Source organism: Hemitrygon akajei, chromosome 12 (genome assembly GCF_048418815.1).
Source record: "Hemitrygon akajei chromosome 12, sHemAka1.3, whole genome shotgun sequence".
NCBI lineage: Eukaryota > Metazoa > Chordata > Chondrichthyes > Myliobatiformes > Dasyatidae > Hemitrygon > Hemitrygon akajei.
Genome location: NC_133135.1, coordinates 23,401,029 through 23,421,659, shown reverse-complemented (window position 1 = coordinate 23,421,659; position 20,631 = coordinate 23,401,029). Strand labels below are relative to the sequence as shown.

The 20,631-nt window shown below is 43.2% G+C and overlaps 1 protein-coding gene across 4 annotated transcripts in view; it reads right to left on the bottom strand.

The window, feature by feature from the left end:
- The window catches only part of LOC140736796 (choline transporter-like protein 3), a 147,095-nt gene that overhangs the window by 16,037 nt on the left and 110,427 nt on the right, over positions 1–20,631 (bottom strand). For all 4 annotated transcript variants that reach the window (XM_073062723.1, XM_073062725.1, XM_073062724.1 and 1 more), the window contains 3 exons: positions 15,051–15,134; positions 5,988–6,125; positions 4,645–4,881 (listed from right to left, as the gene is read on the bottom strand). In XM_073062723.1, the coding sequence (XP_072918824.1) occupies positions 4,645–4,881; positions 5,988–6,125; positions 15,051–15,134 (459 nt within the window). The remainder of the gene's footprint in view (positions 1–4,644; positions 4,882–5,987; positions 6,126–15,050; positions 15,135–20,631) is intronic.

Below are 20,631 nucleotides of genomic sequence, written 5' to 3'. Positions count from 1 at the left end.
GAGGCCTGAGCTATGGAGATACAAAGCAATTAGAAGAGAAAAGATGAAATATGAAGATAAACTAGCTAATAAAAGAGGATGCAAAAAGCTTTTTCAGATATATAAAGGATTAAAAAGAGAGTGGATACCACTGGAAAATGGCACTCGGAGGGCAGTCATTGGGACAAAGATATGACAGACAAATTTAAAAAGTCTTTTATGTCAGTCTTCACTGAGGAAGACACTAGCAGTATGGCAGGGGACAGACGTGAGTGTAATTGCTGTTACTAAGCAGAAGGTTCTTGGGAAGCTGAAAAAGCTGAAGTAGCTAAGCCACCTAGACCAGATGAACTACACTCCAAGATTCTGTAAGAGGTAGCTGAAAAGATTGTGGAGACATTTTCAGTGATCTTCCAAGAATCACTAGGGTCTGGAGCAGTTCCAGATGACTGGAAAACTGTAAATTTCGCACCACTCCTTAAGAAGGGAGGGAGGTAGAAGAAAGGAAATTATAGGCCAGTTAGCCTGACTTCAGTTGCTGGAGTCTATTATTAAAGCCAATGTCTGCATGGTTTCATTAAGGGGAAGTCTTGCCTGACAAATCTTTTGGAATTCTTTGAGGAAATAACAGGCAGAGTAGACAAAGGAGAGTCAGTGAATGTTATTTACTTGGATTTTCAGAAGCCCTCTGACAAGGTGCCACACATGAGGCAGTTTAACATGATAAGACCCCATGGTATTACTGCAATAGTACCAGCATGGATAGAAGATTAGCTGACTGGCAGTAGGCAAAGCGTGGGAATAAAAGAGCCTTTTCTGGTTGGTTGCCAGGGACTAGTGGGGTTTCGTGGGGTCAGTGTTGGAACCATTATATATCAATGATATGGATGATGGAATTAATGGCTTTGTGGTCAAGTTTATAGGCGATACAAAGATAGGTGGAGGAGCAGGTAGTGTTGAAGAAGCAGGGAATCTACAGAGTCTTAGACAGAGCAGTAGAATGGGCAAAAAGTGACAGATGGAATATAGTGTAGGGAAGTGTAGGGTCATGCACTTTGGTAGAACAAGTAAAGCTGTAAACTATTTTCTAAATGGGGAGAAAATTCCAAAAATTCAAGATGCAAAGGGACTTGGGAGTCCTTGTGCAGGATTCACTAAAGGTTAACCTGCAGGATGAGGTGATGGTAAAGAAGGCAAATGTAATGTTAGCATTCATTTTGAGAAAACTAGGATATAAAAGCAAGGATGTAATGCGGGGGCTTTATAAGACATTGGCCAGACTGCGCTTGGAGCAGTTTTCAGCCCCTTATCTGAGAAAGGATATGCTGGCATTGGTGAGGGTTCAGAGGGGTTCACTAGAAGAAGGAGTTCAGGCAGATGTAGCATGTATTCAGCAAAGGCAGCCCTGTTTGACAAACTTACTGGAGTTCTTTGAGGATATAACGAGCACAGTGGAAAGAGGGGAATAGATGGGCGTAATTTACTTGGATTTCATGAAGGTGTTTGATAAGGTGCCACATAAAAGGCTTATCCATAAAATAAGGATGCATAGAGTTGGGAATGATGTATTAACATGGATAGAGGATTGGTTAACTAATAGAAAACAGAGAGTTGGAATACATGGGTGTAACTCTGGTTGGCATCAGTGGTGACGGTGTGCTACAGGGATCGGTGCTGGGCTCGCAACTGTTCATGATATACATTAACGATCTGGAAGATGGGACAGAGGGTAGTGTATCTAAGTTTGCTGATGACACTAAGTTGAGTGGAAAAACAAATTGTGCAGAAGATACGGAGAGTCTGCAGAGAGATATAGATAGGGTAAGTGAGTGGGCAAGGGTTTGGCAGATGGAGCACAATGTCAGTAAATGTGAGGTCACCCTCACATGTGAAAGGATATGAAGGAAAATTGGAAGATCAGATTATTATTTAAAAGGTAAAAATTGCAGCATGCTTCTGCACAGAGGGACTTGGGAGTGTTTGTGCATGAATCACAAAAGGTTGGTTTGCAGGTGCAGCAGGTTATCAAGAAGGCAAATGGAATGTTGGCCTTCATTGCTAGAGGGATTGAATTTAAGAGCAGGGAGGTTATGCTGCAACTATACAGGGTACTGGTGAGGCTGCACCTGGAGTACTGTGTGCAGTTCTGGGCTCCATACTTGAGGAAGGATACACTGGCTTTGGAGGCAGTGCAGAGGAGGTTCACCAGGTTGATTCCAGAGATGAGGGGGTTAGACTATGAGGAGAGATTGAGTTGCCTGACTCTATACTCTGGAATTCAGAAGAATGAGAGGGGATCTTATAGAAACATATAAAATTATGAAAGGGATAGATAAGATAGAGGCAAGAAAGTTGTTTCCACTGGTAGGTGAGACTAGAACTAGGGAACATAGCCTCAAGATTCAGGGGAGTAGATTTAGGATGGAGATGAGGAGAAACTGCTTTTCCCAGAGCGGTGAATCTGTGGAATTCTCTGCCCCCCCCCCCCCCCCCAATGAAGCAGTGGAGGCTACCTCAGTAAATTTATTTAAGACAAGGTTGGATAGGTTTTTGCAAAGTAGGAGAATTAAAGATTATGGGGAAAAGGCAGGTAGGTGGAGATGAGTCATGGTCAAATCAGCCATTATCTTATTGAATGGTGGGGCAGGCTCGACCGGCCAAATGGCTGATTCCTGCTCCTATTTCTTATGTTGTAATATAGGATCCCAGGAATGAAAGAGTTAATAAAAGTTTATAAGAATGGATGTAGAGAGGATGTTTACTATAGTGGGAATTTCTTGGACCAGAGGACACAGCCTCAGAATAGAAGGACATCCATTAGTTTTATTTTAGCCAGAGACTGATGAATCTGTTAAATTCTTTGCCATGGATGGCTGTGGAGGCCAAGTCACTAGGTATATTTAAAGTGGAAGTTGATAGATTCTTGATTTGTATGGGTATCAAAGGTTATGGGAAGAAGGCAGGAGGAGGCAGGGTTTCGAGGGATAATAAATTAGCCATGATGGAATAGTAAAGCAGACTCAGTGGACCAAATGGGCTAAATCTGCTCTTCTGTCTTACTGTCTTGTAACCTAATTGATGTCTGTCCCGTAGATGGGTGACCAGAACTGACACAATACTCCAGATCTGGCCTCACCAACATTTTATTCAACTTCAGCCTAACACCCCAACTCCCGTACTCAAAGCCCTGAAGGCCAAAGCGCCAAAAGCTCTCACTGTTAAAAGTTCCGAAGTATTCTTTAACATTAACTCCATTCTTCATCTGCCACAGATGCTGCCAGCTCTACTGAGTACTCTATTTCTGAATTCCAGCACTTCCAACGTCATTCACTACTTTTTCCTCCCCCTCCTCATGAGGGCCGCACGGTTTTGTAGTGCAACGCGCTACAGTGCGAGTGCTCAGGGTTCAATTCCTGCAGCTGCTTGTAAGGTTTTGTATATTCTCTCCATGACCGCATGGGTTCCCTCTGCTTGCTCTGGTTTCTTCCCGTACGGTTTGGGTTAGTGTTGTGGGAACGCTTGGCGTCAGAAGTGTCGCGGCATTTGCATGCTTCCCCCAGCATAATTCTCAGACTGTGTTGGTCATTGGTGCAAAATGACTCATTTCACCATATGTTTTGATGTACATGTGACAAATAAAACTGATCTTTAACCTTCTGATCTTAATCCTCTGCTTTCATTCACCTTGTACATCTATATCTCCAGACAGATCAGCTGCGATTTACGAACCTTCACCACCATCTCTCAGCAGGCCCCCCAGACACTGACAACATTCATCCCCTGCTGGTCTTTATCCATTTGCAGTCCTCCTGACCCTCACCTCCCTCCCTCCCCCCTACAACACACCTTATTTCTAACATTTCCTCATTCAGGTGAAAGGTCATCAATCTGAACTGTTGGGCACACTTCCCTCTCAACAGATGCTGCCTGACCCACCACCACGTTCAGTTTTAGATTGCTGGGGGAAGGGGATTTCAACTGAGCCGAGAGCGTGGCACTAAGATCGCTACAACGAGACCATTTATTTACTTACCGAGACATAGCACAGAATAGACATAGTCCAGCTCTGCAAACCAAACCGCCCAGCAATCCTCTGATACAATCCTAACCTAATCACAGAACGATTTACGATGACCAACTAACCTACCTGGCAGTACGTCTTTGGACTGTGGCAGGAAACTGAAGCCCCTGGATGAACGGGGAGAACGTGCAAACTCCTTACAGACGGTGGCGGGAATCAAACACGGGTCGCTGGGACTGTGAAGTGTGCTGTCCACTACACTACTGCGCCCCTCCCCCCCACTAACTCATCAGACCTACACCACAGGGATATTACCGCATTATATTATGGAATAACGAGTTAACGTACAGTACATGCAAAATGGGACCGTGTGAACCTTCCCTCTCACCACTCCTGTCTTTCTCTTGTTAAAGACGTGAAGATTGTTGTGTTCGTTATTGAGGGATAGTGAAGAGAAACACCCGGATGCCCAGCTTTGCCAGATATCCAACCGGACTTTGTTGATAATGCTGCATGTACAATATGTGAACTCCTCCCAGGTGAGAGTGGCTAACTGAGTGACACAGGAGTAACAGTATTAACTACCACTACAAAGATCAGGAGGGTCAGTACCCACCCTCCCTCCCCCCCCACCTTCCACTTACCATCAACTCCTTGTCCATGAAGTACGGCTTTTCTGCAGACCCATCATTCGTTGCTAGATCGATAGCATAGCACATGAAGAGGACATCGACCGCCATTTCAAACACTGACAGGAAGCAGTGAGCCACCAAATAGGCAAAAAAGGACACCAATATGAGAGGGACTCCCCAAACATTCAGGTCACGGTTGTAGTTAAATATCATGAGGCCTCCAAAGACTGTGAAGCACACAATGAACACCTGTAAAGAACAAGACGTGATGTACATTACATTCACAAATATCAAGCAAAACATCACTGCTAACAGAGGGAAATTATCTTCCAACCCATTTCAAATGGCCATCTATTTTCTCCATTATTTTATTTACCTTATTTGATCGACATACAGCACTGAGCTATCCAGAAATCCCCTTATTTAATCTGAGCCTAAGCACAGGACAATTTATAATGACCAATTAACCTACCGGCCAGTAGGTCTTTGGACTGCGGGGAGGAAACCGGAGCAACGGGGAGAACATACAAACTCCTTACAGGCAGCGACGGGAATTGAACCCGGGTTGCCTGTACTGCAAAGCGTTGTGCTAACCACGACACTATCATTATCAATGGCTTAGACTCTTCACCAGGATGTGAAATCTGACTGCCGCACCATACCTCATCCCGCTGGCTATACTCAGAGGTGAGGGGATTATCTGGAGGCAACTCATTACACAAAAGCAACACGTCAATGCCATTTTTTTGGCTCAGTCAGATTCTGGGCTGGATGACGGAGCAACGGCCCTCTGTAAGATCATGGCTCAATTCCCGCTGCTCTCTGTAAGGAGTTTGTACATTCTCTCTGTAACCGTATGTGTTTCCTTCAGGTGATCTGGTTTCAGGTGTTCTCTTATAGTTTGTAAGAGAATGAGAGGAGATTTGATAGAAGTATACAAAATTATGAGGGTTACAGATAAGGTAAATGCAAGCAAGCTTTTTCCATTGTGGTTGGGTGGGACTACAAGCTGAGGTCATGGGTTAAGGATGAAAGGTGAAATGTTTTAGGGGAACACAAGGGGGAACTTCTTCAGGCAGAAGGTGGTGAGAGCGTGGAACGAGCTGCCAGCGGGACTGGTGGAGTCAGGTTCGATTTCAATATTTAAGAGAAATTAATATAGGTACCTAGAGGCATGGAGGTCTATGGTCCATGTGTAGTTCAATGAGACTAGGCAGATTAAAAGTTCAACAGGGTTTAGCTGGGCTGAAAGGCTTGTTCCTGTGCTGCAGTGCTCCGTGACATTACAAACCAATTATTTAGTAGAGTCCGTCAGAAGTATAACAAGTCTCTCAATGGGCATTGTGAGTACTCACCTTTCCCAGAAACAACATAAAGTCTCCAAAGCAATTGACTGCAGCCACACTCAACGCATTACTGACAAAGAGAAAGAATGCTTCTTTGGCCGAGCTGCAGAAATTTGTCCCATTGATCGCGGTTGCAATGTATGCATTCTGAAAGAGAAAGTGGGAAGCTTGTATGTATAATGAGGTTATTGAAGGAGCATTGTTCAAAGAAACATTTTGCAAGTGCGTCCCTTTGTGCCTTTCCAACCATAAAGTAATTATCACAGCTTTGCAATTACAATAAACACACCTACTTAATATTCTCTATTTGTTGCTTATAACAGCATCAGTTATTCTTCACCTCTTCAGCAGCTCATTCAACGGTTCACCTTCAATATGCACTCAGTGGCCATTTTATTAGGAACCCCTGTACCTAATAAAGTGGCCACTGAGTGTATGTCCATGGTCCTTTGCTGCTGTAGCCCACCCACTTCAAGGTTCAGTGTGTTGTGCGTTCAAAGATGCTCTTCTGCACTCTAATCTTGTAACTGATAGTTACTTGAGTTACTGCTTCCTTCCTGTCAGCTTGAACCAGTCTGGCCAATCTTCTCTGACCACTCTCATTAACAAGGCACTTTTTCCTCCATGGATTTTTTTTTTCTGTTTCTCGCACCATTCTCCGTAAGCTCGAGAGACTATTGCACGTGAAAATCCCGGGAGATGAGCAGTCTCTGAGATATTCAGACCACACTGTCTGGCGTCAATGATCATTCCATGGTCAAAGTCACTTAGATCACATTTCTTCTCCCTTCTGATGTTTAGTCTGAACAACAACTGAACCTCATGACCATGTATGTATGCTTTTAAACATTGCTGCCACATAATTGGCAATTAGATACTTGCATTAACGAAAAGGTGTACAGATGTAAGTAATCTAGGCTGTTCTCTCTTCTTTTTGTTGCTATGAGGAAGGAGGCAGCCTCAGCTGCCACACCACCAGGTTCAGGAACAGTAATTACCCCTCAACCATCCAGCTCTTCAACCAGAGGGGATAACTTCAACACTGAACAATTCCCACGCCCTATGGACTGACTTCCAAGGCCTCTTTATCTCCTGTTCTCAATGTTTATTGCTTATTTATTTATTATTATTATTTTTTTTTGTATTTGCAGTTTGTTGTCTTTTGCACATTGGTTGTTTGCCCATCTTGTGCAGTTTTTCATTGATTCTATTGCCTTTGTTTGTACTTACTGTGAATGCCTGCAAGAAATCTCATGGTAGTATACGTCATATGTACTTTGATAATAGATTTATTTTGAACGTTGAATGTACGGATGAAGGTGGTGTGTGCCAACAGCCAATTCTGTTCAAGGTGCACAGAATCTATTTCTCAGTGTCACTAGACAGCAGTGAGCTGATTGGAATGCCTTTGTATATAGAAGCCATTCAAACAATCATGTCTCTAGTTTGATGTAAGAAGGGTGCACTTCACTCAATTTATTTCCAGCATCGTAAAGCTAGAAGCATAAAACATAATTCTCCACTAAGATTTCCATTAACTTCAGAAACAGTACCATTACTCAACTGTCTCTCCATAATGGCTTTCCACTGACACAAGACAGCACCTGGTTTAGACTCAGCAGGTCAGACAGCATCCGTGGAAACGAGCAGTCAACGTTTCGGGCTGAGACCCTTCGTCAGGATGAAGGGACTCGGCCTGAAACGTTGACTGCTCATTTCCACGGATGCTGTTCGACCTGCTGAGTTCCTCCAGCTTGTTGTACGTGTTGCTTTGGCCACAGCATCTGCAGTGCACTTTGTGTTTACCTGTTTTAGACCTTTCCTTGATCTGTTAATCTTCATTACTATAACAGGAAGCTGATCATTGAAGATCCCACTGAAAGTCATTAGCCTGAACTGCTAACTCTCCCCACAGAGGCTAACGGACCTGCTAACTGTCTCCAGCACTTTGCTTTTATTGGTCTTTGACACTGAAAATGTTTGTGTTTTTCTTGCCTGAGAAAGTAATGCTAGCTGCTGAAGTGAGGATGCCAGGCTGCTTGGAAAGCTGAGGATACAGAATCAGAGGCATGATTCTGCTATAGGGGTAGAACAAATCTGGAAGGTTTTACATTCCAAGCAATCTTTCTCAGGGGGAGCTTGCTAATACCATCTCCCAGTCAGCGAATATTCCTATATATGGCTTGTTAAACTACACATGCACACACAGATGTTTGTGCCAAGTGCATCTAATTTACTTCAGGAATCAGTAGGTCGGTATTCTTTTCATTCTCCTTTTGATTTGTCTTTCAAATCACTACGAGCCATAGAATTGCCCAAAACAGAAATGGGCCCTTTGCCCCAACTGGTCCACGCCAGGAAAGATTACCATTTAAACCAGTCCCATTTGCCTGTGTTTGGCCAATATACCTCTAAATCTTTCCTATTCATGTAACTCTTCAAGCATCTTTCAAATATTGTTGATGTACATGTCCTTACCAACTGCCTCTCACAGCTCATTCCATGTACTGACCACCCTCTGCGTGAAAAAGATGTCCCTCAGGCTCATATTAAATCTCTCCCCACTCACCTTAAACCCGTGCCAACTAGTTCTTGATTCCCCAACTCTGAGGAAAAAGATGCATTCTCCCTACCTATGCCCCTTCTGATTTTACAGAAATCCAGAAGATCACTCCGCATTCTCCTATGCTTCAATGGAAAAAATGTTTCAACCTGCTCAATCTCTCTGCGTAACTCAGAGGCAACATCCTCATACATCTCCTCTGTACTCTTTCCAGCTTAATGGCACCTTTCCTACAGCAGGATGACCGAAGCTAAACATAATAATCCAAACACAGTCTCACCAATGTCATGTAAAACTCAAACACGATTTTCCGATCAACATACTATCCAAAAGTATTGACACAGCCCACAATGCGGAAGCCAAGTGAACCAAGAGTCAAGCGAGTGAGCCTGCCTCTACAGGCAGCTCTTTCTAATACAAGGACGTGCCTGTCAGTTGTTGATATTCCACTATCCTTGTGAGGGCTGCACTCCATTTGTTGTACGTGTTTTACACAGAATTCATGGCAAGAGCTGTTCCAACATGTAAGAAAATAAATTATTCCACCTAACATCGTTTCTCCTTTCAGACTACTGACAGGTATAAATCATTTCACACATTACTTAGAATTATGTCTTCTTCCACAGCGCCTGAGTATGCTTTTCGTAAACAGTCAGCATGGAAATCAGCGATTGTGCTTGGTGCAGCGAAGAACCACGGAATCCTTGGCTGTCTTCTCATCAACCAAGACCTGTGCCAGGAAACAATCCACCCACTGCATTCAGAATTGCAAGATGTTTGTGCCAACGACTTCAGCTGTTGAGATCTGTGGAAAGCTTTGTGCTAATTGCCGTCAGCCTCTGAGATAATCACTGGTCTCTGTGGCTTGATGAACTCTAGAACTCTCTCCTCTCACGCAGACCAACTTCCAAGAGTTCAAAATCTGCACCCAATAATATTAGCGCAGTGAACACAGCACTGACCCCTGACAGCTATTCAATCTTTCTCAAGTACAACCATGAAAAGTGCTGTTGTTCTGAAGCAGTGCTCGTCCTCCTATTGTTCAGCCCCTCTCTCTTTCACTGGCACCCCCTCCCCACAGGCATTGACAGAGCCTTTGTGTGCCAAATCATTCTGTGTGGCAGGAGACCGAAAGAGACAGGGATGGTGATGCTTATTCAGATATAAAGTGACAGTCCCTGTTAGAATTCTGCACTGTGCCCACCTCTAGGCATCACGCATCAGAAAGGCATTACCAGCCTTGGAGGGAGCACTGATAAAGGTTTACCAGAATTAGGTCAGCGCTAAGGAACTTGAGTTAAACGGAGAGTTGAGAGTACTGAATGGTATGAAGAAGCAGAAGAGAGAGAGATTTAATTGATAAATTTAAATTTATGAGTGAATTTCTAAATCTCTGGGGAGCATTCTAACTGGATGCATCACCGTCTGGTATTGGGGTGGGGTGGGGGGGAAGGTGCTTCTGCACAGGATCGGATCAGCTGCAGAGAGTTGTAAACTTAGTCAGCTTCATCACGGGCACCAGCCTCTGTAGTATCCAGGACACTCTCGAGGAGCAGTGCCTCAAAAAGGCGGCATCCATCGATAACGACCTCCATCACCCAGGACACGCCTTGTTCTCATTGCTACCATCAGGAAGGAAGAACAGAAGTGTGAAGTCACACACTCAATGATTTAGGGACAACGTCTTTACCTTCTGTCATCCGATTTCTGAATGGACATTGAACCTATGAACACTACCTCACTACTTTTATTTCTATTTTTGCACTATTTAATTTACCTATTTATATATATATATATATATATATATATATATATATATATATATATATATATATATAATATAAAGACAACACATTTCATGAAATATGCTGGTGATATTAAACTTGATTCTGATACTATTATTATTTTAATAGAATAAAGCTTTCACCAAGAGGGAGGGTTGACACAAGAGAATAAAGATTAATAAGAGGAGCAGAAGAATTATGGGCTTGGGGGAGGGAAGGTGAGAATACGTCCCTCACTCAGTGCTGTGATATAGAAAGCAGAGCCTGAAGGGTTCCAGCGGCAGATCCAACGATAAACTTCAAAAGGGAACTAGATATATACTTGAAAGGAAAATGCTTGGAGAGAGAAGGGGAGAGAGAATCCAGATGAGTTACAAGGCACCAGAACCACCACATTAGGGCAAACAGCCCCCATCTGTTCAGTACAATTGGTTCCATGGTAAAGATGAGGTTGAACCGAAAAAGAGTTTCAGATCGAGGAAGTTTATTGAACTATTTATCGAATTGCATTGTTATATCATCCCCCATCTCGGCTGATATTGTCAATTCTGCTTTAAGACCACAATGTGGACAAATGAATGCTCATCCATTTTATATCCTGGGTGTGATATCTGGACAATGTGAAGCTAATGGAATTTAGATTACATTATTGACTTTCCATTGCACTAAACTGTACCTTCAGGGTGGTTGCTTATAGTTCAAGATGGAGTGTCCGCAGCAAAACAAATTTTGAGGAATCTCAGGAAATCCGATGATCACAAGACATTGACGCAGAATTAGGCCATTCAGCCCACTGAGTGTGCCCCACATTCAATCATGGCTGATTTATTAACCTTCCCAACCCCATTCTCATGCCTTCTCCCCATAATTTTTGATGCCCTTACTAATCAAGAACCCCTCAACCTCCACTATAAATATACCTAATGACTTGGCCTCCACAGCCATCAGTGGAAATTAATTATTCATATTCACCACCGCCCCCCCCCCAGTTTAAAAATTATTCCTCCTTATCTCTGTTCTAAAGAGACAGCCCTCTATTCTGAGGTTTTGTCCTCTGGTCCTGGACTCTCCCACTATTGGAAACGTTTTCTCCATGTCCACTCTCTCTAGCCCTTTCATTAGTCAATAGGCTTCGATGAGACCCCCCCCCCCCACCACCATTCTTCTAAACTCCAGTGAGTACAGGCGCAGAGCTATTAAATGGACCTCATTTTAACCCTTTCATTCTGGGATGATTCTCGTGAAGCTCCTCTGGATTTTCCTTTGCCGTTAGTGGATATCAAAGGCACAATCAATTTAAATCAACTAGTCCCAAATAAACAAGGATAATTATTAAATGCCACACCACCCTAACCAACTCTTTCAAAAAAGAGATATCGTGGATAGAAGGTGAAGGGGAGGAGAGAAAGAATGCTGTAGCTTCAGCTGGAGACATCTTCTCCTTAATTCTTGTTATATAGAATCAGACTGACAATAAACAACATCAAGCTTTAGATCGATAAATTGAATGAGCGGGCTTTGTCTTCAATGCTTCTGCTTTGAAGAAAACAAGTTGCTGAATTATTAAAGCAAGCTGTCCACCACAGAGTCAGAGGGAGCTGGACGATGATTTCTTTGGAAAAAATCAAAAGTGGCTCAATTGTTCTTCTTCCATTTCACTTTCAATAGGAACGTCTTTGTTCAAATCCAAATTGGACTCAGGCTTATCCTGAACAGCAAACCGATGATGTTAGCACATCTCTGTTAGAGCAACGTTAGCTTGTTGTTCAGGATTAGAAACAATCGCAAAAGAGGCTAAAAGCATCATAGGGCAAGGTTTGAGAATTTGTATCTCTGCACATTTTATTGGTAAAAGTACGGGATGTGCATGGAAGTACAGAATTTCTGGCCAGCCACCAGCGATGACAATGGCAGCTGAGAGTCATGAGAACAGCACCGTGGCACGTTTCCAGTTCCACTTTTTCCACGGACTGCTTGCTGTGAATAATCGCTGCTTTGTGCAGCAGTTGAACCGTGCGGTAGAATAAGAGATACGTTGCAATGCACTGAGGCTATGGGTCAATGGCTGTCATGGCAACAGCAGATCCTGCTTTTACAATCTAAGTGTTTACGCCAGAAGCATACCTTGAAACAACCAAGAGGCTGGAGTGAGCTTCTTGCCATCGTCCAAGATGCTAAGTTCTGCAAGGAAACTGGGGGTCAACTGTAAGCACATCCCGCAACTGGAAAACCTCCCGCAGTATCTAAAACCCAAGGGCAATTGAGCTTCAGTAGATTTCTGGCAGTCACTTTTAACTTCAACAGAGAAATGAGAGCAGTTAGGTAACCTTACAGCTATCAGTTTTTCTCTGATACATTTGACCCTCTCTGCCTTCTTTGTAGTGAAGACACTTATTATTACATCTTGACATAGAAAATAACACAAGGAAAGGTGAGCGCAAGTGGCCGATCAAAGAAAAACACATTAAGGAATAGTTGCAAAATTAATAAGCTCTGTTAGAAAGGAGGAATGAAGATAAGAAATCTAACTTCAAATAGCTTTAAAACATTTTATTCAAAGAAATAAGATTTAATCTTTTTAAGAATGGCATGGAATGCACTTTGAAAACTAAACATTATGGTAAACTTATTTACCAAAGAAAAGTTAGCAGAAAGATTGAAGGAATTCATTTAAAAGAATATTGACCAGAAGACATTTTAAATCGTGATTGAAGCAGAAAATTGCAATAACTGATTTAGCTCTTGAAGTTGTACGTAGGGGTATTACAGCTTCAGTACTTGTTGGTCAAAGGGTTACTCTTTCCCCGGCTCTCTGATAAACCTTTGACCTTCTACCATTCACACTTGTTCCTCTGCCGTGAAAGGCATAGCTGGATCAATGGGCCTGCTTAGTGCACCATTCAAATCACAGACAAAAGCTGCAGCCTTGAATTTTAACCAAGGGAACAGATTTCAATTTGAAAAGGAGAAATTATGTTTCAGCGTTGAGAGGTAAGTAGGTGAAGGGGTGTCACTGCTTTCTGCAAAAATGTCTTGGAAAAAGGCTGTCACAGTGGAGGGACTTGTTTTCAACTTAAAGGCATGCGGTTCTGTTTAGTAGGGATTACTAGATCAGTATGCATGGGCATGACCAGTTTTGAAGAGATGCCAGAAACTCTTCTCCCTCGTTTCTTTAGATGAACTGTGAAATTTATCCAAGTTTCTATAGTTTGTGAAAATCAATAGATTTGTACAAGAATGATACTTAAGATGTTTAATTAAAAATGTTAATCAGAAACAACATCAAATGTAGACATAAAGAAACATTTTTGTAAGCCAAAAATTATAATAAAAACGATGGGATCTATTCAACAGAGTAGACCGGCAGAGGCTCGACTCAAATAGCTCGGTCCTTTAGGACGGAAAAAAAACTACTGTCTTCGTCTCCTGCTGGTGTCCGTCAGACAATTGTCCCTGTCACTGGAATTTAGAAGAATGCAGGGGGGGTGGGGGGATCTCATTGAAACCCACAAAATGTTTTAAGGATTAGATAAGGTGGATGAAGAGAGGATGTGTCCTTTGGTTGGGGTGTCCAGAACTAGAGGGCACAGCCTCAAAATTGAGGGGCGACCCTTTAGAACAGAGGTAAGGAGGAATTTTTTTAGCCAGAGAGTAGTGAATCTGTGAAATATTCTGCGACAGACAGCTGTGGAGACCAAGATTATGGGTACATTTAAAGCGAAAATTGATAGTTTCTTGATTGGTCAGGGCATCAAAGGATACAGTGAGAACCGAGGTGTATGGGGTTGAGTGGGATCCGGGATCAGCCATAGTGGAATGGCAGAGCAGACTTGATGGGCTGAATGGCCTAATTCTGCTTCTATATCTTATGGTCTAAGAACTGGGATTAGGACCAGTGCACCCTGCTCCACACCCTCCTGGCAAATCCACAGTCTACAATTAACATAAGACATAGCAGCAGAATTAGGCATCTTGGCCCATCGAGTCTGCTCTCCCACTTGGTCATTGATGACATTTTCTCTCTGAACCCCTCTTGCTTTCTCCCTGTAAAGAACTGGGTGACCGTCTCTTCTCCATGCCAGCCATTCTAAGGGCAACATACATTGGGGTTAGGGTTGTTGCCTGTACAGGAATAATCTGTCTGTGAGGGCCCCGTCATTGCCAGCCAGGCTGCTTGTTGGCGATTTCCATCGATGAGGCATTCTGTGCTGTTGCAAAATAAAGTTTTTCACAACTTGCTGGTGTTTAGAAGAGTGATGGGCTCGGAGGAGCAGCTCACTGATATTTAAGGGCCTAGAGAGTGGACACAGGGAAGATGTTTTCTCTCGCGGGGAATCTCGCACTTGATGGCAGGGTCTCAGAATTCAAGGTCGTCGCTTTGGAACAGAGATGAGGAGGAATTTCTTTAACTAGAGGGTGGTTGAATCTGTGGAATTCATTGCCGCAGACGGCTGTGGAGGCCAAGTCATTGGGTATATTTAAAGCGTAAGTTGATAGGTTCTTGATTAGTAAGGGTGTCAAAGGTTATGGGGAGAAGGCAGGAGAATGGGGTTCAGAGGGATAATAAATCAGCCATTTTGAAATGGCAGAGCAGACTTGATGGGCCAATTAATGTTCTTATGTGACAATAATAAACTAATTTACCAGTTTAAGAGTCTATGATCTTTTTGAACTGCCTTTCTAACAGGAATTGTACAAGCTACATTTCTTCCAGGAGAGACGTACCTGGTTCAGATATCGAAGCCATTTTTCCCAGCAGCATAGACAACACTGGCAGCACTTGAGTAGACATCTGGCACAGGTATTTTCCTAAAAAAAAAGAGGGGGAGAGAGTGAAAGAATCCATGAAATCAAAAATCACCACCAAATCCAAAATATTCCCCATTCCATTTCAATATTCATCCAAACATTGTTTTATGTTTTGCATGACAGTTTATTCAAACTCTTGAAAAATTCAGAACTCCAGATTCAGAGTCATTTATAATTCAGAATGTTGGAAAGTTTAGACATTATAAAGTTGGCCAGGCATGCCTTTGTTAGGACACTGGCAAAGCCTTTGGAGATATTTGAACTCGGTTCCAGAGTGGCAGAGATCTTCCAGCAAGACAACAGATGAAAAAATCATGGTAAATGCCACGTTGGTGATAAAGGGTCAGTCGAAAACTTTTAAGGTGATTGGTATATGGTAGGAGTTTCTAAAAGAAAATGAGATTTCAATATAAAAAGACTACATGTGGAGGAAATCCAAAATAAAAGCAGAAAAAGCTGGAAACATTCAATAGGTCATACAGGGTCTGTGCAAAGAGAAATGGGAGTAATGTTTTTGTATGAGGATCCTTCAGCCGAATGGTTCTGACAAAAGATGTCAGATGTAAATCATTAATTTTTAAATTAATTGATATACAGTGTCAATAAGTCCTCCAGGCTTTTCGAGCTACACCCCTCAGCAATTCCCTAATTTATTCCTAGCCTAATTACAGGACAATTTACAATTCCGAATGCTGGAAAGTTTAGACATTATAAAGTTGGCCAGGCATGCCTTTGTTAGGACACTGGCAAAGCCTTTGGAGATATTTGAACTCTGTTCCAGAGTGGCAGAGATCTTCCAGCAAGACAACAGATGAAAAAATCATGGTAAATGCCACGTTGGTGATAAAGGGTCAGTCGAAAACTTTTAAGGTGATTGGCATATGATAGGTATCATTTACAATGACCAATTAGCCTACAACCAGTACATGTTTGGTCTAGCGGTGGAAACAAAGAGCACCCAAAGGAAACCCACATGGTCACAGGGAGAACATACAAACTCCTTACAGGAAGTGACGGGAATTGAACCTGGGTTGCTGGTACTGTAAAGCGTTGTGCTAACCACTATGCTACCGTGCCGCTCATGAACTCTGTTTTCTCTTTATACTGATGTTGCTTGACCTGCTAAGTACTTTCAACATGTCCTCCTGTTATTGGAGCTTTCAAACACACCACTACAAGCACAAGTGTGCCAGGAAAACGACAGCAATAAAGCAACATAGCAGGAGATTTCCCTGCACTGCTCTGTCAATGATGGTTTGGAGTCAGACATCTCAAGGACAATGGGAGCAGGAAAATCAGGAGAGAAATCTGAGAATACAGAGGAACAGTGCTTAAAATAATTCACATGATACAGATCTCTACTGCGCAGATTGATTAAAAATTGATTTTAGCCCGGGTAATTTATGTTTCGTTTCTGGTCAACTTGTACTGAGTATCCTGAGGCAAGTGACAGCCCAAAGGTCATTCTACCACACGCAGAGCACAAGTCAGGAGCTATCCACTTACCCCGATGAGTACGGCAACAGCAATTCCCAACAAGTTACCAAGTAGCCGGAGGTTCAAGTCCATCAATCCCTCTAAGTTACCGCGCAAACCGAAGGGGTGGTTATGAAGCTCTATGATGTTGATCTTCATGGGATGGATCAGGTGATTGAAGTCAAGAGCCGAGAGGCTACATCGCAGCTCTGTGAAACTCTGGTTAGACTCACCCTTAGGATCAGTGCTGGTCACCTCATTATGGGAAGGATTTGGAAGCGTTAGAGAGGGTGCTGAGGAGATTTACTGGGATGCTGCCTGGACGAGAGAGCATGCCTTACCGGAAAAGGTTGAATGAGCTGGAGTGTTTCTCTTTGGAGTGACAGAGGATGAGAGGCAACTTGACAGAGGTAGGTAAGATGATAAGAGGCATAGATGGAGTGGACAGCCAGCACCTCTATTCCAGAGTGGCAATGGCCAAAACCAGGTGGCAGCAGTTTAAGGTGAGTGGAGGAAAGCTTAGCTAGATATCAGAGGTAGACTTTTTTTAAACTCACCCACACAGAATAGTAATTGCCTGGAATGCACTGCCATGGGTGGTGGAGGGGCATTTTAAAGACTGAGATAAGGCACATGGATGAAAGAAAAATGGAGAGTGATAAGCTATGTAGGAGAGAATTATCATATTGATTCTGGAGTAGGTTTGGCATGACATTATAGTCCGAAGGGCCTGTACAGGGCCGTACTGTTCTGTAACGCAAACACAAGGTGAAAGGTGAAACCGGGAGAGGGGGAGGGGTGACGTAAAGAGTTGGGAAGTTGATTGGTGAAGAGATAAAGGTCCTTCTCCAGCCTTTCATCTCTTTCATTAATCAATGCCCTAGTTTTTACGTCACCTCTGGTTTCACCTGTCACCTTTTACTTTTTCCACCCCTCTCCACCCCATTTCTTACTCTGACTTCTCCAGTCCTGATGAAGGCTCTTGGCCCAAAACACTGATTGTTTACACTTTTCCATAGATGCTGCCTGGCCTGCTGAGTTCCTCCAGCATTTTATGTATACTGTTCTGTGTTCTAAATTCAGCATCATTGTGTAGGAAAAAAGAATTAAAAGGAACAGTTTGGCAACACATACAAAACGCTGGAGGAACTCAGCAAGTCAGGCAGCATCTATGGTGAGGAATTAACAATCAATGTTTTGGGCTGAAACTCTTCATCAGGACCAATCCTGATGGTCCTCCAGCATCATGTGTGTGTTTTGCTCAAGGTTTTCCGCATCTGAGGAATCTCTTGTGGTTATTAGTTAGGTGTTTAATTCCTAGATTCATTAGTTTGGCACGGTATCATGGGACAAAGGCCTGTTCCGGTACTGTACTGTTCTATGTTCTGCACGGTAGTGCAGTGGTTAGCACAACACTTTACTGTACCAGCAACCCAGGTTCGATTCCTGCTGCTGCCTGTAAGGAGTTTGTACATTCTCACTGTGACCGTGTGGGTTTCCTCTGGGTGGTCCGGCTTCCTCCCACAGCCCAAAGACGTTGGTAGGTCAATTGGTCATTGTGATTAAGCTAGAATTAAACGGGGAATTGCTAGGCAGCACAGTTTGAAGGGCCGGAAGGGCCTATTGCATGTTGTATCTCAATAAATAAATAAACCTATCAGAAAATGCTAGCGCTAAGGAACCGGATGTAATGCTCAAGTAAGGATCGAGATTCAAGGTGGGGCAGGGATAAGAAAGAATCTGAGATTGTCACCAATCCAGATTCAGACAGGTTCCCTGATAGCTCGAAGCCATTCTGTACAGCACAGCGCCTCGGGAAGAGAGAAACATGACTAGAACAACAAAATGCCAAAGAGCAGGTTCACTTTCGACTGACAGACAGGTAAACATTCTAGGGAATTCCTTAGTGAGATGATGATGACAGAAGAAAAGTAAACCGGAGTGAGTGGGATGTACAGTATCTGTGGCTCTGGAGAGTGAAGCCAGGTGATTCAAGGCAGCCGGAACGTCTGTGCAAATAGTAGACATGGTTCTTTGGAGGAGAAGCTGAGGTAAAAGGTGTAAGTGAGAGAGAGTGGAGGAGGAGGGTAACTGGAACAGGGGATGGACAGTATTCAGGTCACCTCTGCCACTGGCGAAGAAGGTGGTGGTGGCCCTGGGTAGAGAAAGGTTTTCCTGCTGCTTTCCAGCTTTCAAAACCAGCAACAGCTTTGATCACACACAGGTCTTGAGCAGCTAGTTACCATCTCCTTAACAATTCACCATTGCAGAACACCACCACCTTACAATTCGAAAGTTTCAAATTCACAGCCACACTGGATGGTGAGGTTTGAACATGTGGAAGAATGTCGGATTATAGGTCACAGGATACAGAGACTTACAAGCAGTTTCTGCATTCACCATCTGTTTACAGTCCCAATCATTGATCCAGCTCACTTACTAATTAATCTCAGGAAGGCACCATGGGTGAGTTGGGCCGAGAGGCCTGGTACGCTACTGTAGAACTCTATGACTACTAAAGTAGTTGGATAGAACTGCAAAGGTCAAGTGATACTGAAGGCCTGTTACTCAGGTGGCTAATCTATGTAATCCACAACAAGAAATGGCATGTCCATGTGTGTGTACGCTTGAGAGAAATGCATATGCATGCATGCATGCAAATATGTGGCACTCTGTGCACATGGGTGCATGCATACATACATTTATGAGTTTGTCTCTGCTTTGTGTGTTTACCTCAGTGTGTTGTATGTGTGTGTATGTACCTGTCTGCTTGTGATGATAAATAAAATGTAACGTCAGGATGCTAATCAATCACTTTCTGCAGTCACTGCTGCTCCAGCAAACCACGCTCAGAAGTACAAAGCATCAGAAAATCTAGCAAATGAAGATAGTCCAAAACATGAGATTCTGCAGATGATGGAAATCCAGAGTAATACGCACAAAATGCTGCAGGACTCAGCAGGCCAGGCTGCATTTATGGGAAGGAATAAACAGCCGTAGTTTCAGCCTGAGACCCTTCATCGGGACTGGAAATGAGGGGGGGTGGGGGAAGAAGATAGAAGCTCTGATTCTCCTCCTCCTTCCTTCTCTCCCATGGTCCACTGGCCTTTCCAATCAGATTTCTTCATCTTCAGCCCTTTATCTCTTCCACCCATCACCTCCCAGCTGCTTACTTCATCACCCCTCCCCACCCACCCACCTTTCCCCTCGCCTGGTTTTGCCTATCACTTGCTAGCCTGTACTCCTTCCCCTTCCTTTCCAGTCCTGGCCTGCTGAGCTCCTCCATCATTTCATGTGTGAAAATGGTCCTAACTAGGCAATTGAGGATAACAGGTCCGATCACTTAAACACACCCGAGGACTCCACCAATTCTAATCGCACTGTCACATGCGATCATCTGTTATTTAACATGGGACACGCATTGGCAACAGAGGACAGAAAATATCATCTTGCCCCAGGGCAAGAACATTTGCCTCCTCACACACACTGGCACTGCTTTCACTAGCAGCAATATGCCAATTCTCACGGCAAACATTCATTCATATGGAAGTGCAGCCCGGCATCTCGCCTTGAAAGTATTTCAATTTCACATCTCACAATGTGAGAGTACCCTTTTTCTGAAGTAATTTCACTGGACAAGATGTTCCCATACCAGAAGCAGATGACCAGCTGCTGCGTCCCACAGCAATGTTACAGCCCACAAACAATAATTGATCTCACAGCCAGATGGAGCGCATTGCTGCCAATAACATTATTGAAACAGAAACAAGCTGGATAAAAGTTAAGCCTTCAGAATCAAAGACAAAATAAATTATTAGCAGCTGGATTTAATTGAATACGACTTGCATTTTTTTTTGGAAGAAACATTATAGTTCATAAAGACCTTCTAAATTGCGCTCTAATAAAATGCATTACCCTGAGCCACAGGATATAAAATATTTACTGTAAATGGTAACATTTCCTTTAAATAGATGGGGTATCTTGAAAAATATCGGAAGGATTGGAAATGAATTCCATTCCC